This window comes from Synchiropus splendidus, chromosome 2, assembly GCF_027744825.2.
Source record: "Synchiropus splendidus isolate RoL2022-P1 chromosome 2, RoL_Sspl_1.0, whole genome shotgun sequence".
In the NCBI taxonomy this organism is placed as follows: Eukaryota; Metazoa; Chordata; class Actinopteri; order Syngnathiformes; family Callionymidae; genus Synchiropus; species Synchiropus splendidus.
Window position 1 is genome coordinate 17,639,682 of NC_071335.1, and position 21,500 is coordinate 17,661,181.

Genomic DNA, 21,500 nt, shown 5'->3' on the forward strand with positions numbered 1-21,500 from the left:
CACATATCTAAAAATATTTGGAATTTCCTGCTGAAACACATTTTTTTTTCAATTTCACAGCAGGTGTTTTATTATTTCAGCGGGAGTCCTGGTTTTCACCAAAGTTAGCAAAGAGTAGAACTTTGATATTTCCTGTTTCATTTCTACTTCTGTGACACAGCAAAGTGTTTGATATGCTTTGCATGTTCCTCTTTACATTTAAAGAATCAAACTCTGACATAAGCAGCAAGTCAAACCAACTTCTGTCTCAGAAAGGATTAAGTCGGCGTCATATTTAGTGTCACTGTTAATAACTGTTGCTGCCGTCATAACTTTTCAACATGCTTTTTCTCTGTTTGGGGAAGTGGTTCTCAGTTTGGTCTGTTGATCCAGAGCGACCGTCTGTGAGGCTCATTTAGAACTGACTGAAATCTAGCTAATCTCTCTGCTTCTTGGACAACAAAAGACAGAAATTAGAACAAGGAGATGATGACCACTTGACATGCAGCTGAAGGCTATCAAGATGCCATTAGTGCCCTCCTGCGTACTTGGTAGTCAACAGTGTAACGTCAAGATTCGCGGCAAACATTGGAGCGTATGAATCCACTCAGTTAAGCCAGTTTTTTCTTTTTTTATTTCTACATTTATATTCACCGGCTGAATCATATTCCTCTCCCAATTGGTGAAGGATCGTTTGCCTGAATTTAAATGATCACAGAAATATTCTGGCTTTTAGTTTTGAAAGAATGTTTTGGTGGAAATGGAAATGAAGCAGCCGCCGTGAATTGTCCTGTGGCCCTTTAGTCTCACTAACATTGTCTCCCGGAGATTCTGATCTTTCCTTTTCGATTTTAACTTTGAAAAAAAAAAAAAAAAAAACTTTGTCACCGCTTCTTCCGAACTCTAGCTTAATGGTTGTAAGCACCCTCTTTTGCATTTCTCCTGCTCATTTGCTCACGCACAGCCAGTCCAATTCCCTTTTCACCATTCTTGCTGCAGGGCTGGTCGTAGAGCACGCAACAAGAGGCTTGCGCGCATACCAAACCCAAAGTGTTCTTTCAGAGCGCCTGCTAATTGTACGTTTGCGCGCACGCACTCGTCCACACTGCCTTTACATGTGACCAGCATTCCTTCGGTTTAATCCAAACTAAGACCAATGTCGGACTGTGGGGTCTGGCGACCAGAATAGAGTGAATACTTAAGTCACAAACTGTGCCTTTGTTCAACTCTTTCATTCCATTTACACATCGTGTTAACTCTTTGTGCTCACATTAGAAACATGGTCATATACACTGTTGGTGTAAATTACATTACGATGTCATTATAAATATTAATAACATAGCCTGACTGAATTTTATGATTTATGTAGTACTATAGTTTTGTTCTACGACTTGGCTTAAGTTACCCTTACCACCCCATGAGGTCCAATAGACAGGGAAACTGTGGTCCTTTTTATCAGTAATGTAGTGTAAAACTGCTACTGCTGACATTGACTTCAGTAGCTGCAGTCATTCTCGGGTGAAATTTACCTCACCAAAACCATCCATGTGGTTTGGCTCTAGCTGTGGCCGTTTCTGGGTGGAGTTTGCTTGCTCTCCCTGTGCCCGCATGGGTTTTCGCCAGGTACTCTTTCCTTCCACAGCTCAAAGACATGCTCACTAGGTGAAGTGGACACTAGGAGTGTGTGTGAATGGTGTGTGTGCCCTGCAATGGACTGTCGACCTGTCCAGGGTTCATTCCTGCCTGTGGCCCAATGACCGCTGGGATAGGCTCCAGCGCTCCCGGCAACAATGAACAGGACTAAGCGGTGGTTAACTGAAGATGTATGATATCACGCAAACACAATTTTACATGGTTTTATATATTTATATAAGAATACATTTATTTTAATACACATTACATTGTACTGCTTTATCTGATTCCCCCTTAAAATGATGGCTCTAATCTAATATGTTGTTGAAACTGTATCGCCATGTACAGTATCGTATCTCCAATCATGTATCAGGAAACGTATCGTATCGCAAGATACCTGCCAATACACCTTAGTGTACCCGTAGTGTCTGTTACAGGGTGGGGTGTCTTGAGTGTGACAACATTTTTTTGCCGGTTGTGTTTGTCTGACATTATGTGAATGTGTTTCTCTTGCTTGCGATCATTCTGCTTTGATTCCCGTCTGTGATCATGTTCTTTTGGACATGACCTGGAGTGTAATGACCGAATGAAAAATGTATTGGGGAGCATTCCGCTCCAATTCATCTCAAATCCCAAAGACTCCAGAGCCTTCCTAGACAGAAATATGAGGAATTGATTTGATCCATGTGTGGTCACAAAACAATATTCCCTCAGAGTTGTTTTTTATTAGTGAATATTGTGACTTTTTTCTGGGAGTTATCAATGAGATTTGTGTTTTTAGACGGTTGCAGTAGCTGCCGATGACAAGCACTATTTCCCCAAGTGTTGGCTGAATTCTGGTGCTGTTCTCCTCTTGCTGAGATCAGGTTCTGGAGCTGATATGGAATAAATCTTTGACTCTCAGGGCCCTCGTACAGGTAGCTAATCTGAGCTTGTTAGCCACCGTGGTGTAGTGACCCAACACCTGCTGGCTCAATTAAGCTGGTAGAGCGGACGGCACACACCTGCTCCTGTTGACCTCCTACATGTGGTGGCTCATCTCTGCTTGGCCCTGTATCAGTCAGTTTATTGAGGTTTGGGTTGAGGGTGAAACCTGGTAGATGCTATGGTCTGAGTCCTGAAGTCATGTCCTGTCTTAAGAAATGAGTGGGTATGACACGTGGTTCACATTTCCTCCTTCGTAAAGTGAGGAAAATGAAATAGAAGAGTGGAAATTATTTACAAACATTAAAACACAAGCTACTTTGTTGGAGAGGAAATTATCTTTTTAATTCTCAGCTTATTTGTTTGTTCCTGCCGATGTACTGCAGAAGCCAGGTAAGTGATGTGATCTTGGAGTTTTTCTTTTTCTTTCCATTTTGTTTGGTTGTCTCTCCTTTAATTTACTTGGACTCAAACTCTCTTACATTTATGTTTCACCCTGGTTTTTCAATTGTGTAAGTCGGTGTGTGTGAGTGCCTCAAATGTACAGCAACCCGTGTTTGGCCTATCGACACTCCAAGGGAGAAGAAAACAAATACCCGCTAAGAATCAATAGCTGCCCCCGGAGCTCAGCCCCGCCACTGCCCTATCTCCAACGGCCACCGCTGCTATTAATTCTGAGGCCCGCAGCTTCCTGCTCAGAGGCCGGTCGCTAAGATCGAAGAGCAACACTGCCGCTGAGGTCTTTTGCTCGCAGAAGGAAGTGGAAAGTAGCTCGGTGTGAAGTGTGTTGTTTAGAGGATTTTGCTTCAGGTCTTAGCGGGAGTTGCATCAGTTAGCATTTATTCATACCCGAGACATTTAAATATAGATTTTCTGTGAGTGAATGATTAGAATTTCAAAGCTTCAGCTACTGTGCACATATTGGGAATTCTGATTGCACTCTCTTCAGTGAACAAAGTGCCTTGTACACACAGTGTTTCTTTCTCCTAGAAAGATGCCAGAGTTGCTGGTCCAGAGACGCAGTAACACATGCTGAACCATCAGGCAAAAACAACAGCAATTATTTTCATATTCAAGCACCCACTTTCGACAAACATTTGCATGCGGTGATCGTGATGACAAATGCTATTGAATATTGTCGGTCTGCTACAGGCAATAAGCATCTAACAGGGTTCAATATCTGGCTGCACTTTTATTACTTCGTATAACTAGGAATGTGATTTGTCACAATACTAAAATTGGAAACTCCATGTTGATACCTAGGAATATACTTGATACTCAATGCCATTTTTGACTTGACTCGGACTAAAAATAGCAAGTACTTAAAAGGCATAGAAACAATTTTATTTACATTAAAACTACAGAGCAATATTATAAATACACTAATGAAAAAATCTGGGACTTGGCAGATGAAAAGAAACACTTGATCAAATAAATGCATATAAGCTTCATATTTTTGTTGTTTTTCAAACAACGCACAGTAGTTTTTTATTTTTTGACGACCTAGCTATAAATAAAAAGCATCTCGAGTTTGAAAGTAAGTAAATTGTGACTCTGTAAAGTAAAAGTGACTCTGTTTTTTTATTTCACTGTCTCTGCATCTTTTTTGTTTTTTCTAAGTTAATTGTTGAGCTTTATCATCTCTGCATGTTTGACTGTTGAGTGTTGCCAACTTTGTGAGCTCCAATATATTGCAGGCCGGAATAAAAGTCTGGTGTTTAATAGCATGATTGTAATGTGAAAAAAAGATATATATGTATTTTAAAATTCAGATTAGTATTTTTATTATTTATCTGGTGTGATGTATTACAAATAGAACCAATTCCTTGTTTTTGTGACTCTAATTTTACCTGCTAGAAAACAAAATGTTAAAAAAAAACAACATGTTACCCATACAGCACAGTCACTGAACCACACCGCAACAATTTGCTGGCATGTTGCTGTATATATCATCATCGCTTTAATATCAGCGCTGTGGTTGTAACTGGAGCTTTTGGCCTCAGGCTCCACACGGCCTGATTAAACATTAAAAACCACCACCATGCAAACACCACGCTAATCTTCGCAAGGCATTTGTAATCAATGTCCGAATTAAAATCGAGAGCCATTTCTCTAATAGAGTGCAAAGTTAATGCATGTTGTGTATGGAAAATATGCTCTCCTTTTATAAGGAGAGATATGGCATTAATGCTTCACTGCTCTATCTGATCTGCTTATGGCGCAGGTCAGAGAACACCTGTAAAACTGCAGTGTTGGACTGACCAACTTTAATAATTGAGAAAGCATTTGCATGATGTCTTTCTCGGTGGCGACAGGTGTTGAGTGGAGACACCTGTCTTCAGCGTCCTACTGATGTTGCAGTTAGTGCAAAGAGGTTTTGGGAATATTCCTGTTTGTCCCTGGGTTTTGGCTTTGCTACATTTCTTGAGCTTGAACAACATTTATTATACACAGCAAATCGTGAATGCAGCGAAGCTTGTTTCACCTCAGCAAACACGTAGATTAGTATTCCCTCTGAAACTCAGCGAAAGGGATTTCCTCTCAGGTGATCAGGTGCCTAAGCGGCTGTTACACACAGGATTAGCAGGTTTTTCAATTCAGACAACACGGTGCACTTAAACCAGCAGAGTGAAAGTAAGGACACGATAACTGGTGCCAAGAAGAGTCGGATCAATCGCTATCGAATGGCAGTCAGAAATGTAGCTTTTCACACTTTGAAATTGAAATGTTCTTGGTTCCTGGATCCTTGTTTAGGCTCTGAAAACAGACTATTTTCAGACATTGATCATTTGAGGTGGGTGCTGATGTCATTGGGAGGTGAAGTCAGACTGTGAAAATGCAAGTGGCAAACACGTGACTTCGAGTGTGAAGGAGCCAGACTTTCAGCGAGAAAGAAGCTTTCAGGGAATTCAGAAGTGTGAAAGCCAGACTTCTCCCATGTTGCTCGCAAAGACAGTGTTTTTTTTTTTTTTTTATCAAAACAAAAATAACCACATCCCTCATGTAGTTACACCTTTAACCGTAGTAAGTTTTAACCCACTGGATGTTTGCTTCGCCTCACTCTTTCTGCCAAATACTCTTCTGTGATTATGATTGACTGAAAGGAATGAGGTGTCTGAGATGGGACCCGAGGTCACTGTCTCCTGATGTCAGAGAGCTTTCCAGAATCATTCCAAGCTTTGGAGTGGATGCGAGCACATGACAGCTAACAAGAACTGGCTGCATGTTAATAGTTACTGCCCGATTCTCACGTGATTGTTGTTCAAGGCGCCGCTATCTCGCTCTCCTTGTCTTCTTTGCTACGTAAAAAATCCCTTTGTTCTCTCGATGCAGCGGCGTTTCTTTTACCATCATTTTCTAGCTCTGATTCTTTATTATGCTCCCAGCATGCAAGGTCTCGACGCAGCTGAGCAGCTTGTTTGAGACGTTGTTTTCATGCGCCACGACATATTTCAACACTTCCTGCTGCCGCTATTCAAGCCCTGTCTGCTGACTTGTCTTTCCCACTTTCTGTCATTACCTCTCCTCCTGCTTCCCACTTTGCTGTTGCCCTGGACGTGACTTGCTGCAAAGATAGGGATATTGTCCACTCCTTCATCCACACTTGAACGCTATCTCACAAATTCAGCTGCAACAGTTTACACATGGTGGAACTAACAGCGCGAAGGGAACTCAACCTGCGTATGCACGGTCTTATCCCAACCTTTTTTTCTACCACGGTAATCTGTTTATGGCGTGCAGGGGAGAATTCAATTGAAAACAGAGCTGATCTGATGATGCTGCAGATCTGCCTTGCAACACCTGCACTTTTCTGTCATCTCTCCTCAAAGCTCGCAACTTCTTTAACGGTATTGTGTGGCTATAAATAACAGGCGACCCCAGACATTCTCTTATTCTCTTCTGGTGTTTATTTTGCAGGATGGATATTACTCTCACCGACCTAAAGAGAAAAGCAAGGTGGACAGCAACAATGAGAATTCCGTCCCTAAGGACTTTGAGAACATTGACAATAGTAACTTTGGCGCCCGGTCACAGCCTCATCGACAGCCTGCGGGCGCCGGCGGCAGCAAGCAGCGCCAGAATCATCTGCAGGAGAAGCAGCAGCAGCAGCCATCTTGGCGGGACACCTCCCTCAGTCTGAGCCACGGCTCCAATGAAATCCTCCCTGTCGGTCAGCAGCCTCTCGGGTTCGGCAACTTCTCCCGTCTAGGTGTCGCAGGCGGGGTGCGGCAGCACCACCGCGGCTCGCAGCGTCAACCGCAGTCACAGCACAGACATCACCATAAGAAGCCTGCGACCACGTCACCGCTGGAGGTCACCTACGACCAGCAGCCCAAGTGTGAGATCAGTGGGAAGGAAGCGGTGTCTGCTTTGTCGAGGGCCAAAAGCAAGGAGTGCCGGCAACAGATCGCTGAAGTCTACTGCCGGCACAAGGAAGGGAAGCTGATGCCTGAGAAGGTCACTCGCCGCTGTCCTATTGAGGGTGAGTCTTTCATTTTAACACCTTTTTTTTCCATTTGAACTGATGCCCTCAATCATGCCGCATCGAGACACTTTGTATGCCCTGCTACGGTCCTCTTAACAAGGAAGTCAATGTCTATCAAGCAAGTAAATCTGCTTGATTTAAATGGCCTGTGGTGTTTTTGAAGTTCGAACACGTTGCAGATATACAACCAGCATAATGGTTACACATCCAACCCAAAAACGTAGACAAGAAAAAGAGCCACTATTCTATGTGTCTATGAAAGGTCATCAAATACATGGGCACAATAAACTTCAAAGATCAAAGGTTTGAAATACAGCTAAGACGTGTTTATCTCATTCTTAGTCTACTACTGGAAATGTGTTTACACAGTGCAATATGATTTGACGTACGAGATATTGTTTTTTAAATTTAGCATCTCTGGTTCATCCCCGACTCCACAACACTCATTGAAAGACAAAATACTGTACAGTACATTCAAGTCCCTTCCAGCTGGTTTTTGGAGGCATCATTGTTTGTTAGACAGAAGCTTGTTGTACGGCAAACTTTAAAGCTGGTACTTTGCGCATAACAATATAAGCATGGACTGGAGGTGAGCAGTTGTTTGCTGCACTTTTGAATTAATTTGGAGCAAAATATAAATAAATAAATGAAATGTTCTTTCAGGGCATATAAAATTACGTATTTAGCACCCATGAGTTTGAGATCTGTATTGTAATATGTGTATTGTTATTAGGGGTGATGCAAAAATTGTAATTTTAGAGGCGTATGAAAATATGGATACTCAAATATCGCGATACTTGATTGTGCAAGAATTAATCAATATTGTTGCTTACATATTGTAATACTTGATTGTGTGTTATTGCCTCAATATTTTAAGTTGCCTCTGTTGATATTTAATACATAGATACTTGGATATGCTTCATTATTTTGTTATTTTGTCGATTAAGGGAGCTGTTCGTTCCTCTGTTGAAATTTAACTGAAAGTTAAACTGGACTTAGTCCATAACAATAAACTTCTTTTCTCTCCTAATATTGTACTAGATTATCAGATTTTTCCTCCTTAAAATGACGGCTCATGTTAACAAATATGGCAATATATTGTTGAAGCTGCAATGTATTGCAAGCCATTTTATCACCACTCCTGTATCGGGATATGTATCGTACCTCAAGATACCTGCCAATACACAGCCTTTTTGCGATTGTTGTCTTCCTCTAGTGTTTCCTGTACTAGAATACTGAGAGGCCTCTAAACTACATCAGCTCACTGAGCAGGCCAGTGACTGGTTAAACAGCAGTGTATTATATATAATTTTGTTATATTTAATTTTGTTTATTATGTATAAATATATTATATATATTTTATTAGAATATAATTATAAACCTACGGCGGCAATATATTTTGACCAACTGCCAAATGGTGGATATTAAAGGAAGTCCTGTGGTGTTAAATAAAAAATACAAAAACAGAAATAATGTGATGATATTTGGCAAAACATTTTTTTTTTTTTTTTTTACAAAAATGATGAGTCACCAGCAACCATTTATATAATAAAAGAAGGAGAAAAAAAAAACAATATCCGTCAGGCTTCAAGTTCAGTCTGACTTTCACCCTCTTCTCTTCTGCTGATTAATATTCTCATTAAATCTCTATTTTCCTGCTGAGTTATTGGAGAAGACAATCGCCTGGAGGAAATTGAGATACAGCCAGATTGTTTTCTAATTTTCTTTTTCTTGGGTTGAGCTGAAGAGGTTTTTTTCTGCAATTTGTTTGACTTGCGCACAAACAGAGCAAGAAATGAAACACTGTACATCTGGGTTCTGTAAACTAATTCTTCGATGGTAAATGAGGGTTTCGCGTCAGCAGCTGTGCGTGGTGAACATGTGCGAGCAAACAGACGGCAGACTTACGCGGCGTGGACATCAAGCAGCGAGGAGAATGCTGTTACACGTCCTCACTGATGGGTGGGATCTGACTCAGTAATCTCAAATATACTCTGCGATTAGTTACTTTTAAATATAAGTCTTCATAAGGCGGTCGAACTCATCCACAGCTAAGCTGCTGTCGTCTTACAAAGCATCTCCACATGGAACTCAGACAGTGACAGTTGGATAAGAACTGACAAAAAAGGAAAGCATGTTGTGCCCCAGTGGCCAGCGTGTGCCAACACCCGGCTAAATTAAATCACTTTTCTCTCCCGCTCTCCTTCTGCCCACAGATGTGCTCTCTCTCTCTCTCTCTCTCTCTCTCCTCTGGTTAGTTTTAACCTTGTTTGCATAATATTGTCTAATTTGATTTGATCAGCATTGCGTCCTTGAGGCATTCGGACAGATTAGCAATAGTATGATTGGCATCACTGAACATGTGCAGTTACTCGACTGCCATATGCTAATTCAGCCCATGAGGATTTCACCTTGTCCCCGTGGTGCATGTGAGGTTTTTGTGTATAATGTGAGGCACAAATTGATGTTGTACAGAATGACGTCGAATTCTTTACCTCCTCGAGTCAGATTTGACTCACTACCTCATGTGATTTCACTAAGAGTATCGAATACATTGTATTATTGTCTGTTTATTTCTATGGTTTTTATTCTATATGCAGTGTGGAGGAAAGATTTTGTAGTTTTTTTTTTTTTTGGAGTCAATCTATAAGTAAATTAATTGTTCGGTAATTATAAATGAACTTTTCACTTTTGCGGTCTCGATTAATTGCCACGTCTCTACTCCACGATATCGGACAACTCTCCCGTCGCATTTATGCCACAGCGGAATGAACTGAGTGAACTGTCCTGTCAATCCCTTGTCACGTCTAGAAGTCAGTCGTCTACCGAGGACAAGCTCAAAGTTTCCTGCGAGGAGCAACAGAAGAGACTGTATCTATGTGGAAGTAAAGGGAGTAAAAAACATGGTTACAAAGTCAAATGGGAATATTTAGGCTTCAAACCTAATGTGTGAGGTGAGCACAACGTGGACAAGCCAGTTTGTGGTGACGAAACATGAGCTGGAACACATCAAACACGTGTGCTCATAGGAACCACAACCACTAGAGCAGATGTATGACGTTCAAGTTTTGTTGATTGAACAAAACTTTTGAACTAAACAAAACATTTTGTACAAATGGGGGCTTCTCTTGACATGACAGTTGCTGCGGCTCTGAAGATTTCCAGCATTTAGTCAGTCCAACGTTGAGAAACTCTTTACAGATGCAGCTTTACACACCTCACATAACACCATTGGTCGTCAGAAACACCTCCGTGCCGTGGACCTGTTGGCTGTAGCCAGTCAGTCGCGCAGAAGCCACGGTTTTGCTTCCAACCATCATAACATCCGGTTTTGGACATGCTGTTTTGGTGCTTAAAGTTTGACCGCAGAAAACCGAAAATGTGCTTTTGGGAAATTTTTGCCTAAAATTTTAGGTCGCAGAATTTTCAGTTAAACTCTACTAAGGGCAGAAAAGTTTTGATTTACTGTGTCTTCCCAGTTTTTAGTTATATTGAGTGATCTATTTTGTTTTTAACTTTAACTTTGTTATCACAGTATTGTTATATTCTGATACTAACATATCATGACCCAAGTGTCGCGTATATCATGTGTGTTACACTCGTTTCCTCCCAATCCTCAACATTATTTTTCCCTATCACTATTGCTCTACATCAGTTTATGTGCATAATTTGATACCATTGAAGCACTGAACGTATCATTATGGCATTAGACTGTGTTCTGTCAGTTTTAGTTTGGGGTTAAATTGTGTATGTGAGATGGTGAGTGACAATGAGAGATTGGCCTCAGTTCTCATTCTATTTGTAGCTTTTACAATGTAACACCAACATTTGATAACACGTTGTTTTTTGACAGTGTTTGTAAAGGTGAGGATTAGCATTGGCCCCCACAATTAATTCAACACTGAAAACAGCAGTGAAGAGCTTACAGGTTTAATTCACTCTGTGACGGCGCCAACTGAAATTACTCGTATGTCAAATCAATGTTCCCACTGAAATGAATTCCCAGTAATCCGTCCTGGGCTACTGTCACTTCCAACAAACTCACAAACCGTCAGTCTGTAATTGAAATAGGTTTCCAAAAATTCCACCTGTTTTAATTTTGGTGCACAAATTAGCACACGCATACTGTTTTTTTTAGGCTCCAGAAACCTGGTGTTGTGCTGCCACTGAAAGACTCCATTCATCCTCTACAGGTCATTTAAGAGTGGCGAACACTAACAGGCTGTGTTTCCTTAAAGAAAGTGCTTTGCATCTGCGTCTGTTGTGAGCACTTAGCTGCTGCTCGCACGTCTTCCTCACTAACACTGAGACGACAGACGGCTGTGAAAATCCATCAATCTTGTCACACTGTTTCAACGGCCTCAGGGTGCAAATAAATCACTTATTGCACATTTAAGGCATTGTAACTCACATTTCCTTCACAAGATGAGATTAGCTTTTGTGCTGATATAAATCAAACACACGGATATGATTCATTTTTGCAAACTTTGTGGATTCCTTCTAGGAGTGCAGATGATTTTAAGACATCTTAAGACGAGATTTGTTGCAAGCCCTTGGGGACAAAAGCCCTACTTTTCGACTGGCTTGTGGAAGGAGGGTAAGTCCCAAAAGTTAGAGCGGATGATGGAGGAGGAGACACGGGTGACGGCAGATGAGAGAGGGGTACTTTTAAAGATTAATGGGGACGGGGAGGATCACAGGGTTTGTGTGTTCTCGACTGAGCAATGGGTCTGCTTTGAGTTGCATTTGCATTTTTTACCAAGTTAGAAAATGTATTTCAAATTCCATCTAGTCCCTCTAGGCTTTATGTTTACCCACTTCAGACAATGGTTACGACCAATTGGTCTGTACTTTCAGTGCTAGTCGTGTAGTACCTAGTGTGACCCCCGTCTCTTGCCTCATGTGGCTGTGCCCCCCACTATGTCGAGGGAATAAGTCCAAGACAATGAACGGATGAATGTTGTTGACGGCAGCTGAGCTTCCATGGATGAGCTAACTCAAGGCCTTTTAACATTCAAGGGTTATAAAATCCTGAAAACAAACAGCTCTCCCCGTTTACAACCGATTGTGTCTTGATGAGCACGGTGACCGAAAACAATTTAAATGTCACCGCCTCGAACATTCCTGGGTCATGGAGATGTGGAACGCTGCCTCGAAAAAGAATTCAATTACTGAGGCGGCCGCATTTGTGCGGCAAGAACAGGACTTGATTCATTAATGGGTCGAGTTCCGCCATAATAAATGAGACCGTACGTCACGGGCCTTAAAGTCAGTCAGAGAGGGGCGAGACTGAAGTTGAATTTTCTGAACATGAGTCAGTGGCTTTCACAATGCTGCAGTGCATCATGGGAGTGTGTGTTGCCAGCATGCCACCAATAATAAGTCATCGTGAGACGCTGTATCCAACGAGTTCTCCGCAGGCGGCGCATTCTTGTCTTGTTTATTCTGCGTTGTTCCATAGCATGAACTCTTAAGTTTCCTCTTCCATTTTCATATACGAACATTCAAAGCGGTGGGGAAATGATTTCCCTGGGATAAAATGACCATTTATCGGCCATGATTATTTTTATCAATCTCGATTATCGGCTTATTGACTAAACATGGACTTGGATACTATGCCTCTCCTGCCTGACCACTGTGCTCTGAATGTGATCTGTTAGGCTTATTGGTGTTTTGGGCAGCTTTCACTTAGAAAATGTTTGTTGTTGTTTGTCGATCATTACATTTTTTTTTCATATTGCCCAGCCCTATCTGGGTATGCCCCAGATTTCCCACTTGCTGGTGAATGCTAAAGAGGGGAAGGAAGTCTGGGCCTCTTCACTTTGGCTGCTGCCCCCAAGACTTGCGGAAATACCCCCAAAATCAGAATCAGAAAAACTTTATTATGTTCGTAACATGCTCTGTACTCGACATATCACAATAAATGAAAAAGAAATACTATCATAAAGTGCAAAAAAAAGATACTGGAGAGCTTTGAAACCATGTGAACAATGTGTATAATGTGCAAGAAAATGCAGTTCAAGAAGAGAAAAGAGAATGGTGAACCGTCTCTCACTACTGACTAAGTAGAGTGGTATAAATGTTACATTAGAAACAAGCAGAACCTCTTGTACCCTCCCCGACTTGCTTGGAGCTAGCATAGTTTGCTTCTAAAGGTCGCATACCTGAGGTTTGACCAACGGTGCTTATGTGGTTGTTTTGAAGTGCATCTAATGTATATTGTCTTTTATGTGCGTTTCTGTAATTAAAGATGATTGTTCTTTATGGCACATATACTTTTAAGTGTTAGATAATTTTCATTTTTTATGATTTTGAAAGTATGGGTTTGAAAGCATACTATATTTCATTCACATCAGGAATTGTTTCTTTTCTTTTTTTGCTTTGTCTCACCGACATTAGCAGTTAGCTCATTACAGAGCTAACGTGAGATACTCTCGAGGGTGAAACATGAACGCACGAAATCATCAGAACACATTATTTTCAGAAAATATGAGCCAGCTATTATGTTTTTTATTCTGTTGGTGATGAATGTGGTCTTCTTTGATAAGCTAATAAATTGTACAATTCGCCACTGTCATGACAAGTGAAGTATTTCTGTAGAGCACCATGTATTTACAAAACAAAGAATACGAATACAGCGAGGCTGTTAAGTAAAAATCAAGTTCTAATAAAAGAGGAAACTGTTGTTGGGATTCATTATAATCCCTATTTAATGTGCTGCTGTGTAGCTGTCATATATCTTGTGCAGTGCTGTGTCTTTGATCGCGAGTTTGTTGCATTCAAGGGACATGGAATTATCATCTTATTGATATTCATTTATGGAATCTGGTGTATCCAGTGTATCTGGACAATAATATTTTTGCACATTTAAATGAGCTCACGGTGGCTACGTCTCTTCGGACGTCTCTTTCACCGGTGTTGAGCAGATTAACTGCATCACAATATATATCCACATGAAAATTAGTTTTTTCGGTCAAACAGCCAACATCACACGTTGTCTGCGTGAAGCATTGAACAATTACAAACCACTGAATCTTCTTCCTGACCTCCAATTACCCTCCGTCTAATGTGGCCGGCAGCAGCTTCCCACCTCCAACAACGCCGACGTTCATGATGCCAGGGAGACGAGTGACAAACAACAGCGTGTGACCGGGGTCAAGGAAGCCTCTAACCTGTGGTCAACCTTTAAATAACGCTGCGCTGGACACTCTAATCTCAATGAAAGACGTGAGTTAATGAGAAGGGACAACTGCTGGCCGCATCACGCTGGTCACTTGCTGTTAAATCTGGATAATTAGAGACGCTTACGGGCGACATTTTTGGAACACTGAAGAATTCCTTCAGCATCCTACGACTCTCCAGCACAGACAGACTCTTGGGAACTGTGGTCTGAAATGATAGTCGATAATACCCTTCAGGAGAAACAAACATGTCTGCAAAATAGCTGTCCACAAATGCTCTCGTAATACGCATTTGGTTTCCACAGGGCAGAATGGAGGATGGACAAAATAAAGTCACATGAGCACAAGATGTGTATGAGAAATACAAAAATCCATCAATCGCATTTTTGCTTTTAGTGAAAGTTTGTTGCTCCTCTCATTATTATTGGGTGTTGCTGTTATGTTTAGAATCAGAATCAACTTTGTTGCCATGGTCAGAGGGGATCCCACCAACTAGGAACGTGCTTTGGAATAAAGTGCTGTCAATAAAATAAAATAAAATAAAATAAAATAAAGACAGACGCAATGTGTGTGTTAATGTCTTGGTCTGACAAGTCACTTTTTGACCAGCCAGCAAGTAGATTCTGAGAACCTGATACAGGTTATGGGGGATTCAGTAGGAGGTTGGTTTGTAGAAAAAGGTCTTTGCGTCGGGGAGAAACAAGACTGTTTCTTGTGGTGTGAATCCTATTGTCGCTTTCGTCAACAAAAACTATGATGAAATACTGTCCTCAAGACACAACAAAGAAGATGTTGGTCATGTGACAACAACTAAGACAACTGAGACCACCTAACTTGAGACAGAGCGGAGACCAGCGCATACAGAGACTGACGGCCCGACACCAAGTTGAGAACAAGACCATGACCTAACTGAATACACTACAGGGTTTCTGCTGCATGTGAACAAGCTTGGTGCCTTGCCACGACTTAGACTAGAGCTGCCACGCCTTTGGAAAAATGGTTGCTTTTTAAGATGAAATTTCTCACGTATTTAAACAAAGTGAAAACATCGGAACAAGCGGAATACATATAAGGAATCATGGGGGAGGGGTCAAAAAGTCCTGCTATTAGTCATATAGATGCACATTCAGCTCTTACGACATGAATCAGGAATGAAATGCTGTCATTGCAACAAGCTAATACTAGTAACATCCGACTTCCGACAGGGATCGGTTCCGACCAACCGGTCCTAAGTCAGACTGGACGTAAGCCATGCCATTCAGAATAGCCGCAAGGGTTACAGATACTACTGCAGTGGTAGATCGCTGTGTGAGAGTGAGATGCTGGGATACTGTCGTACGCTTTGCCGGGCTGCCAGACATTGAATAAAAAATTTAAAAAAGCATCTGCTCGCCGTGGTCATGAGTATGGGTGGACATAAGTCGAGCAGGTCGTACATTGGATGTTACTTGTAGTTTGTTTTGCATTCAGTTTATCCTCAGCCTTGGTCCCCCATTACTAATCTTGGCCTTGACTCGGTCTTAGGTTATGTGGTCTTAACTACAGTGCTACTACATATATGGTGCCCTGTTGTTGATGTTTAAAAATGAGGCCAAACAAAGTTATCGGTACCATTATCGGCATTATCGGTAGCATTTAGAAATTAGGATTATTGACCACTTCTCTGCACGGAGGGAGTGCATTACAGATTACATCTACCACGTGGCGTCTCCTCTTAGTGATTCAGGCCTACCTTTGGAATATCTGGCTGGATTGATACAGTTGGACCTGAAGATTGAGATTTTATCAAGCACCCTGGCCTGCAGACTCTGTGGAAGCGCCAGTCGGAGTGACTGAGGAAAGGTGTGCTAAAACTCGGTAGAGAGGCTTCAGACCTTGGTGACTTTGTTTCGGGAGCTAGAGTGAAGATAATGAAGAAATGACTGTTACACACTTTATGCAAATTATTGTTAATATAATCACGGGTTTTTCATTTGATAGCATTTTAGATGCTACGTCTATATTGGCTTAAAAGCGCTGTGCTGATGAATTATTCAAATGTTAATCAAGTTGAAATCTCCTTTGGTGTCATACTTTGCTTACGACAACAATGGCTTTTAATTGGAATACATACAGCGATCATCTGCGTGTCCCTGGCCAATCATGGCGCTGCGCTTTATAGCTCATCAAATATGTATCAGAGCGGATTTGTAATCAAGAATGTCAACAGACCCCAATGTGTCCCTGATTTCCCGTCCAATCTCCCAAAGCTGTGTAAATGAAGTGGCGCTGATAACAGATTCCTGTTTGTTTGTCGATGTTAACTCGGCCGCCTGTGTCATTTAACAGGCAAAGCGAATGCAAACGTCCAGTGGGACGAGGACTCGGGTGAGAGCCTTCCGTCGAACCCCGTCAGGATAGCCTTCGTCTTGGTGGTCCACGGGCGAGCGTCCCGCCAGTTCCAGCGTCTCTTTAAAACCATCTACCACTCGTCGCACTACTACTACATTCATGTGGATCAGGTGAGTCGAGTGGATCGAGTGAGTCGGCGCAAAATCATCCAGAAGCACACAAAACTGTCGACCCTTTATTAGATAGGACTGGTAATCGTGATATTACTCTCCGCATCTGAATAGTAAATGCTGTAATAATAACATTGTACACTGCAAGTGCTGCTTCAACATTTCTGTTTTCTTCCGCCGTCTTGGTCTCCCCTCCTGTTGTGGCACATTTGTGGCAGTAGCATTAAGTGCCATTGCTACAAACTACAAGATTGTTACAAGTAGTGTTGAGAGAAACTGACCAAGAAAGGGAGACGTACTGTCCTGGTTTGAAAAATCTTTACTTCCAGATGTGGATTGTTTTTGGTTCAGCAACAGGCCAATAAAAAGTGCCAAGCTAACGCAATGTGCTTAAGCTTAATGGTCTCGTTTCAATAAAAGTAAATAATATCGCTATAGCAGACGTCTCTTCACGTGTTCAGTCGGGATGTACAACTTTAGGTCAGTGGACGCGTTCTAGTCATGACGCACACTGATGTTTTTCACTTATTTTTGCTGTTTCAGCTAAAAAATATCACAATTCCGAAGGCATGGCGGAAACACTGCGTTCCACCGTGCGGATCTTGTGTCCGTCATTTAATCTGGTTCTGGTTGATTATTTACTTCGACCCCTGTTTTTGTTTTTTTTTCCTGATATATTTTGTTACCACCATAGTATATGTAGTTTACACCATACAGCACTTTAGTTTAACATTCAATTTAAGATGGACATTTGCTCTTATTTCATGCTCCTGAATGTTTACATAGTGTTTATATGTTTATATAATGTTTCCATGTTCTCATTCTGCAGCGCTCCAACTACCTCCACAGACAGATCCAGGCTTTAGCTGCTCAGTATCCCAATGTAAGGGTGACGCCATGGCGCATGGCCACCATCTGGGGCGGGGCCAGCCTGCTCACCATGTACCTGCGCAGTATGGCCGACCTGTTGGCCATGAGGGACTGGAGTTGGGATTTCTTCATCAACCTCAGTGCTGCCGACTATCCGATCAGGTATGTGCAGCCGAAACGTATTATCGCAGAAAGGCCTTGGAGTTAGCTAGCTGTCTTCTCATATTCTAAATATTCCTTCAACACTTCCCATCCAAGACTGTTCTTCAAGCTCACTGTGCAGTGAGTGGGTTACACCGTGACGTGATGAGAACCTAATTGCCTCGGGTCAATATCTATTGATTTGGGTGGTCACCGTACTGTCGGCTCTGAAAGTCTGCCCCCTGGAAAACGTCCCTTTTAAGCGGCTTTAATAGGTAATTAAAAGCCACAAAGTGGGCATGAACTGGGCTTGAAGTCGTAGAAAAGAATCTCTTTGAACAGGGAATTTTGGGACTTTTTCTTTTTCTGTCTGAGTTCACGCTCCTTGCGGGAGTTCTCGGTCTGCTGGGTTTTTGATGTAACTTCACAGCAGCCAATTAAAATGCTCCTATTAAGGAGAGACTTATCTCTCCAACACAGCCGGATGTCCACTAGGTGAATTGAAACAAGCTGTAATGGCCGACGGCTAAAGAAAGGCGGGATCTGATGTCTCCGCTGCTACAATGGAGATGTAAGAAGGCCGATGTATATCTGGTTCATTGACACTTTCTTTTGGGTGTTTACAGGATATCGACGAGTGCGTCCCTCGTGTGTGTGCGTTCCACTGTCTGCTAAAGTGTGTTTCAGCGATTGAGCTGTTGTCTCGTGTTAGTTGGCCATAAGGAATGACTGAATGGTGGTGAGCTTCGAGAATGCTCATTTTTTTATGGAATGCCAGGAGTGCCAGAATTAGATGATAAAGAAGGGATTGGAAATAGAGACGTTAACTGGAAAGGAAGTGGAAATATATTTGGAAATATGTCAAATTTGACATGAATATAGTCATATATTAGCCTATAAGGACATAAATACATATATAATTCTGGCATTCCATAATTGACAGGAGGAAAAAAGGAAATAGGCTTGTTGGAAATATGTGTGGAGAAAAAGGGTAGTCGGTAAAAGAGCTGTTGGGAATTGACTTGAAAAAATATATGCATTTCCTTATCTATATTCTTATTTCTCGGTGTATTTACATCCTTATAGCCTAATAGACAACTATATTTATGTCAATTACTCCATATGACAAAATATATTTCCACTTTGTTTGCAGTAAATCTCTATATTTCAAATCCCTTTTTTATCATTGAATTCTGGCACTCCTGGCATATCCATGATTTTTGTAACGTCCAGACTGTGATAAAGCTGCCAAAAATGTTTGTATTCACACACACGTTTAAATTCAAAGACAGGGGGCTAAATCTGACCATCACGTTGTTTAACAAGGCCCCCTATAGCAAAGGAATCAACCTGGAGCCTCACGTTATTTAAAGGCGATATGAAGAAAAAAAAGATTCTTGTCAAAGACCTGCTCATTGACATTCCTAATCGTGGGTGAGTCGGAAGTATATGGGAGCTTATGCATGACCTGTGCAGTTATATTGCCATAGATTGATACCATTTTTTTACTGCACAGAAGGTTAAGTTCACAGTCAGTCAAGGGCTGACCTGCGCGCGGGGTGGCTTTTCACTTCTCCCTCAACAGGTCGTCCGATTGTAGCATCGTTCTGTCGGCAGGATGTGGAATGTTTGTGGCTTGGGCGCCTGACTACAGCTGTTGTTATCAGTGGGAGATGAGCCTTATTTCCCCTCTAATTCCCTGATAATGTCTGTCCTGCCGCATGGCTGCCCCTCAATAGCAAACCCGGAGCTGCTCACACCAGTGCGTATCCACTGGGGAGGATGTACTTTGCGAGTGTGCTGTTGTGTTTGTGTGTCTGTCTCAGGATGTGCTACACTTTGCTTGCTTTGTTTGAGATTACTTCTCTCTGTGGCCTCTATCTGTGAAACACATTCACCGTTTTTGACAGTTCAAATGAAAAAAAAAACCCTTCAGTTTTCTGCCAAAAGGTCAGTGCATCGTCCAGGTGTTAGTTAGTAGCATGTGTATTTGATTTCTATCTGTCCTTCGATACTTGCAGCAATCCATTCAGTACATGTAAAAACAGCAAAATTTGAATATGTAACTCTCTGAAGGAGAGCTTCATGTGGTGTGAGGTTAAAGAGGCTGCTTAATATATTAGATATTAAATCTGTCTTTTGATCTGCGACACGTTAAGCACCGCAAAGCTCTGATTATGCCCTCAACGGTTGGAGGGGAAACTGCAACATCATTATCAAGTTAATTGCTGGCATATTGTCAAAGGTGCTGAGGGGGTCAGAGGGACGAGGAGTGTGTGAACAGCTTAGGAGGAACACAGGGCTGACAAACTAGAGCCCGTGGACAGTGTGACGTCTCAGGTGCCTGAGAAGAGGCTTGACAGGAATTCCCCAAATATGCTCCTTGTATATGTGTGTCTGCACACATTTGTTTATAAGCATGTTGTCTGTGCTGATAAACAAAGTGTGTGTGTGTTTGGGTTCGTGAGGGGAGAACTCCCTCTGTGTCTGTTGCATATCATCTATTTATGGCTCAGGACCTCCGAAGATAACCCCCCCAGCAAGAGGAAGTGACAGTTATATGGTCCCTCCCCCACTCATCCTTGAGCTCCTCGCCACTGCCTCGCTGCTCTTTTGGGAAGGCGACGCAAACCATCATGAAAGGCGAAGTGGAAATGTTGGAGCCATCGACGGCTTGGAAGCCTGCAGAGCAAAGCTTTTTACCTTTAGCTTGTATGCGTATGCGTATGATCAAATAGACTTGTGACACCAGCAGGAGGTCAGCGACATGGTGCTGAGCAAAATCTCTTGAGTGATTTACTGTAATAGTGAAGCATGAACAGATTCTCAGCCATGCTTAGATAAAAAGTGGATTTCTTGAGGGCTGGAATAGTTTTTCTTGCTGCTTGAGTGTGTAATGATTCTCTCTGTGAGAGACAGACTGGTGGAAATAACACAACACATAGATTCACCCCCCTAGGTTTATAGGTATAGATAATAGCTGTATCGATAGTTTTATACGAAGAAATGTAAGTATGTGACCAAAAAAAAAAAGTTTTCCAAAGTTCACCTGAGAAATCTTAAATCGTAAATTGAAGACTACATGCAAGAAGAGGGCTTCCTTTGTCACTTGAGTGGCTTCCTATAGAGATATTGAGGGGCTCATTCATATGTCAGAGAATGACTGTAGGTTATCCTCAATGGAGACTAGACATGCTGCGATGCCGACAGGACTTCTGCCTACCTTTCAAGTTGCGTTGGACCTACAGTATATTATAATGGAAAAAAAGATGTGGATGCCACCATGTGTCGGTCCATCAAATCCTTCAAAACGTCTGCTTTTGATGACGCAGAGTGTGTCACTTCAAGCTGCGACACGGTCACTTCCCCTTCTTCCATATGGCCAATTGTCATACATAATCGGAACTCTACATTGACTTCACATTTCTCTGAGAAAACGTCGACATCTCTGCTAGAAAGTACAGCCTGTCAGAGGGTCTCAATGTCAACATGCTTTGGAGGTGATTTCTTTTTGTATTTGTACTGTTAGCACTTCCTGCTTTGCTTCATCCATGACGGGACAATACGTCTGTCTCTTCCTCTGTGAGAACTGAATGTGATTTTCACCCACTTCAGGACCAACAACCAGCTGGTGTCCTTCCTGTCCAAATACAGAGACATGAACTTCATCAAGTCCCACGGCAGAGACAACGCCCGGTAAGATACCACTTTTCCAAGCATTACTTTAATCTCCCTTAAACACCAGCACCATCTTCGGATTCTCTCCGGACACGGGTCTCTGCTTCG

The 21,500-nt window shown here is 42.0% G+C and overlaps 1 protein-coding gene across 1 annotated transcript in view; it reads left to right on the forward strand.

The window, feature by feature from the left end:
- Positions 1-21,500, forward strand: part of LOC128753801 (xylosyltransferase 1-like) — an 82,600-nt gene that overhangs the window by 35,767 nt on the left and 25,333 nt on the right. The window contains exons 2-5 of the mRNA XM_053855901.1: positions 6,454-7,018; positions 16,531-16,703; positions 17,533-17,735; positions 21,330-21,410. Of these exons, the coding sequence (XP_053711876.1) occupies positions 6,454-7,018; positions 16,531-16,703; positions 17,533-17,735; positions 21,330-21,410 (1,022 nt within the window). The remainder of the gene's footprint in view (positions 1-6,453; positions 7,019-16,530; positions 16,704-17,532; positions 17,736-21,329; positions 21,411-21,500) is intronic.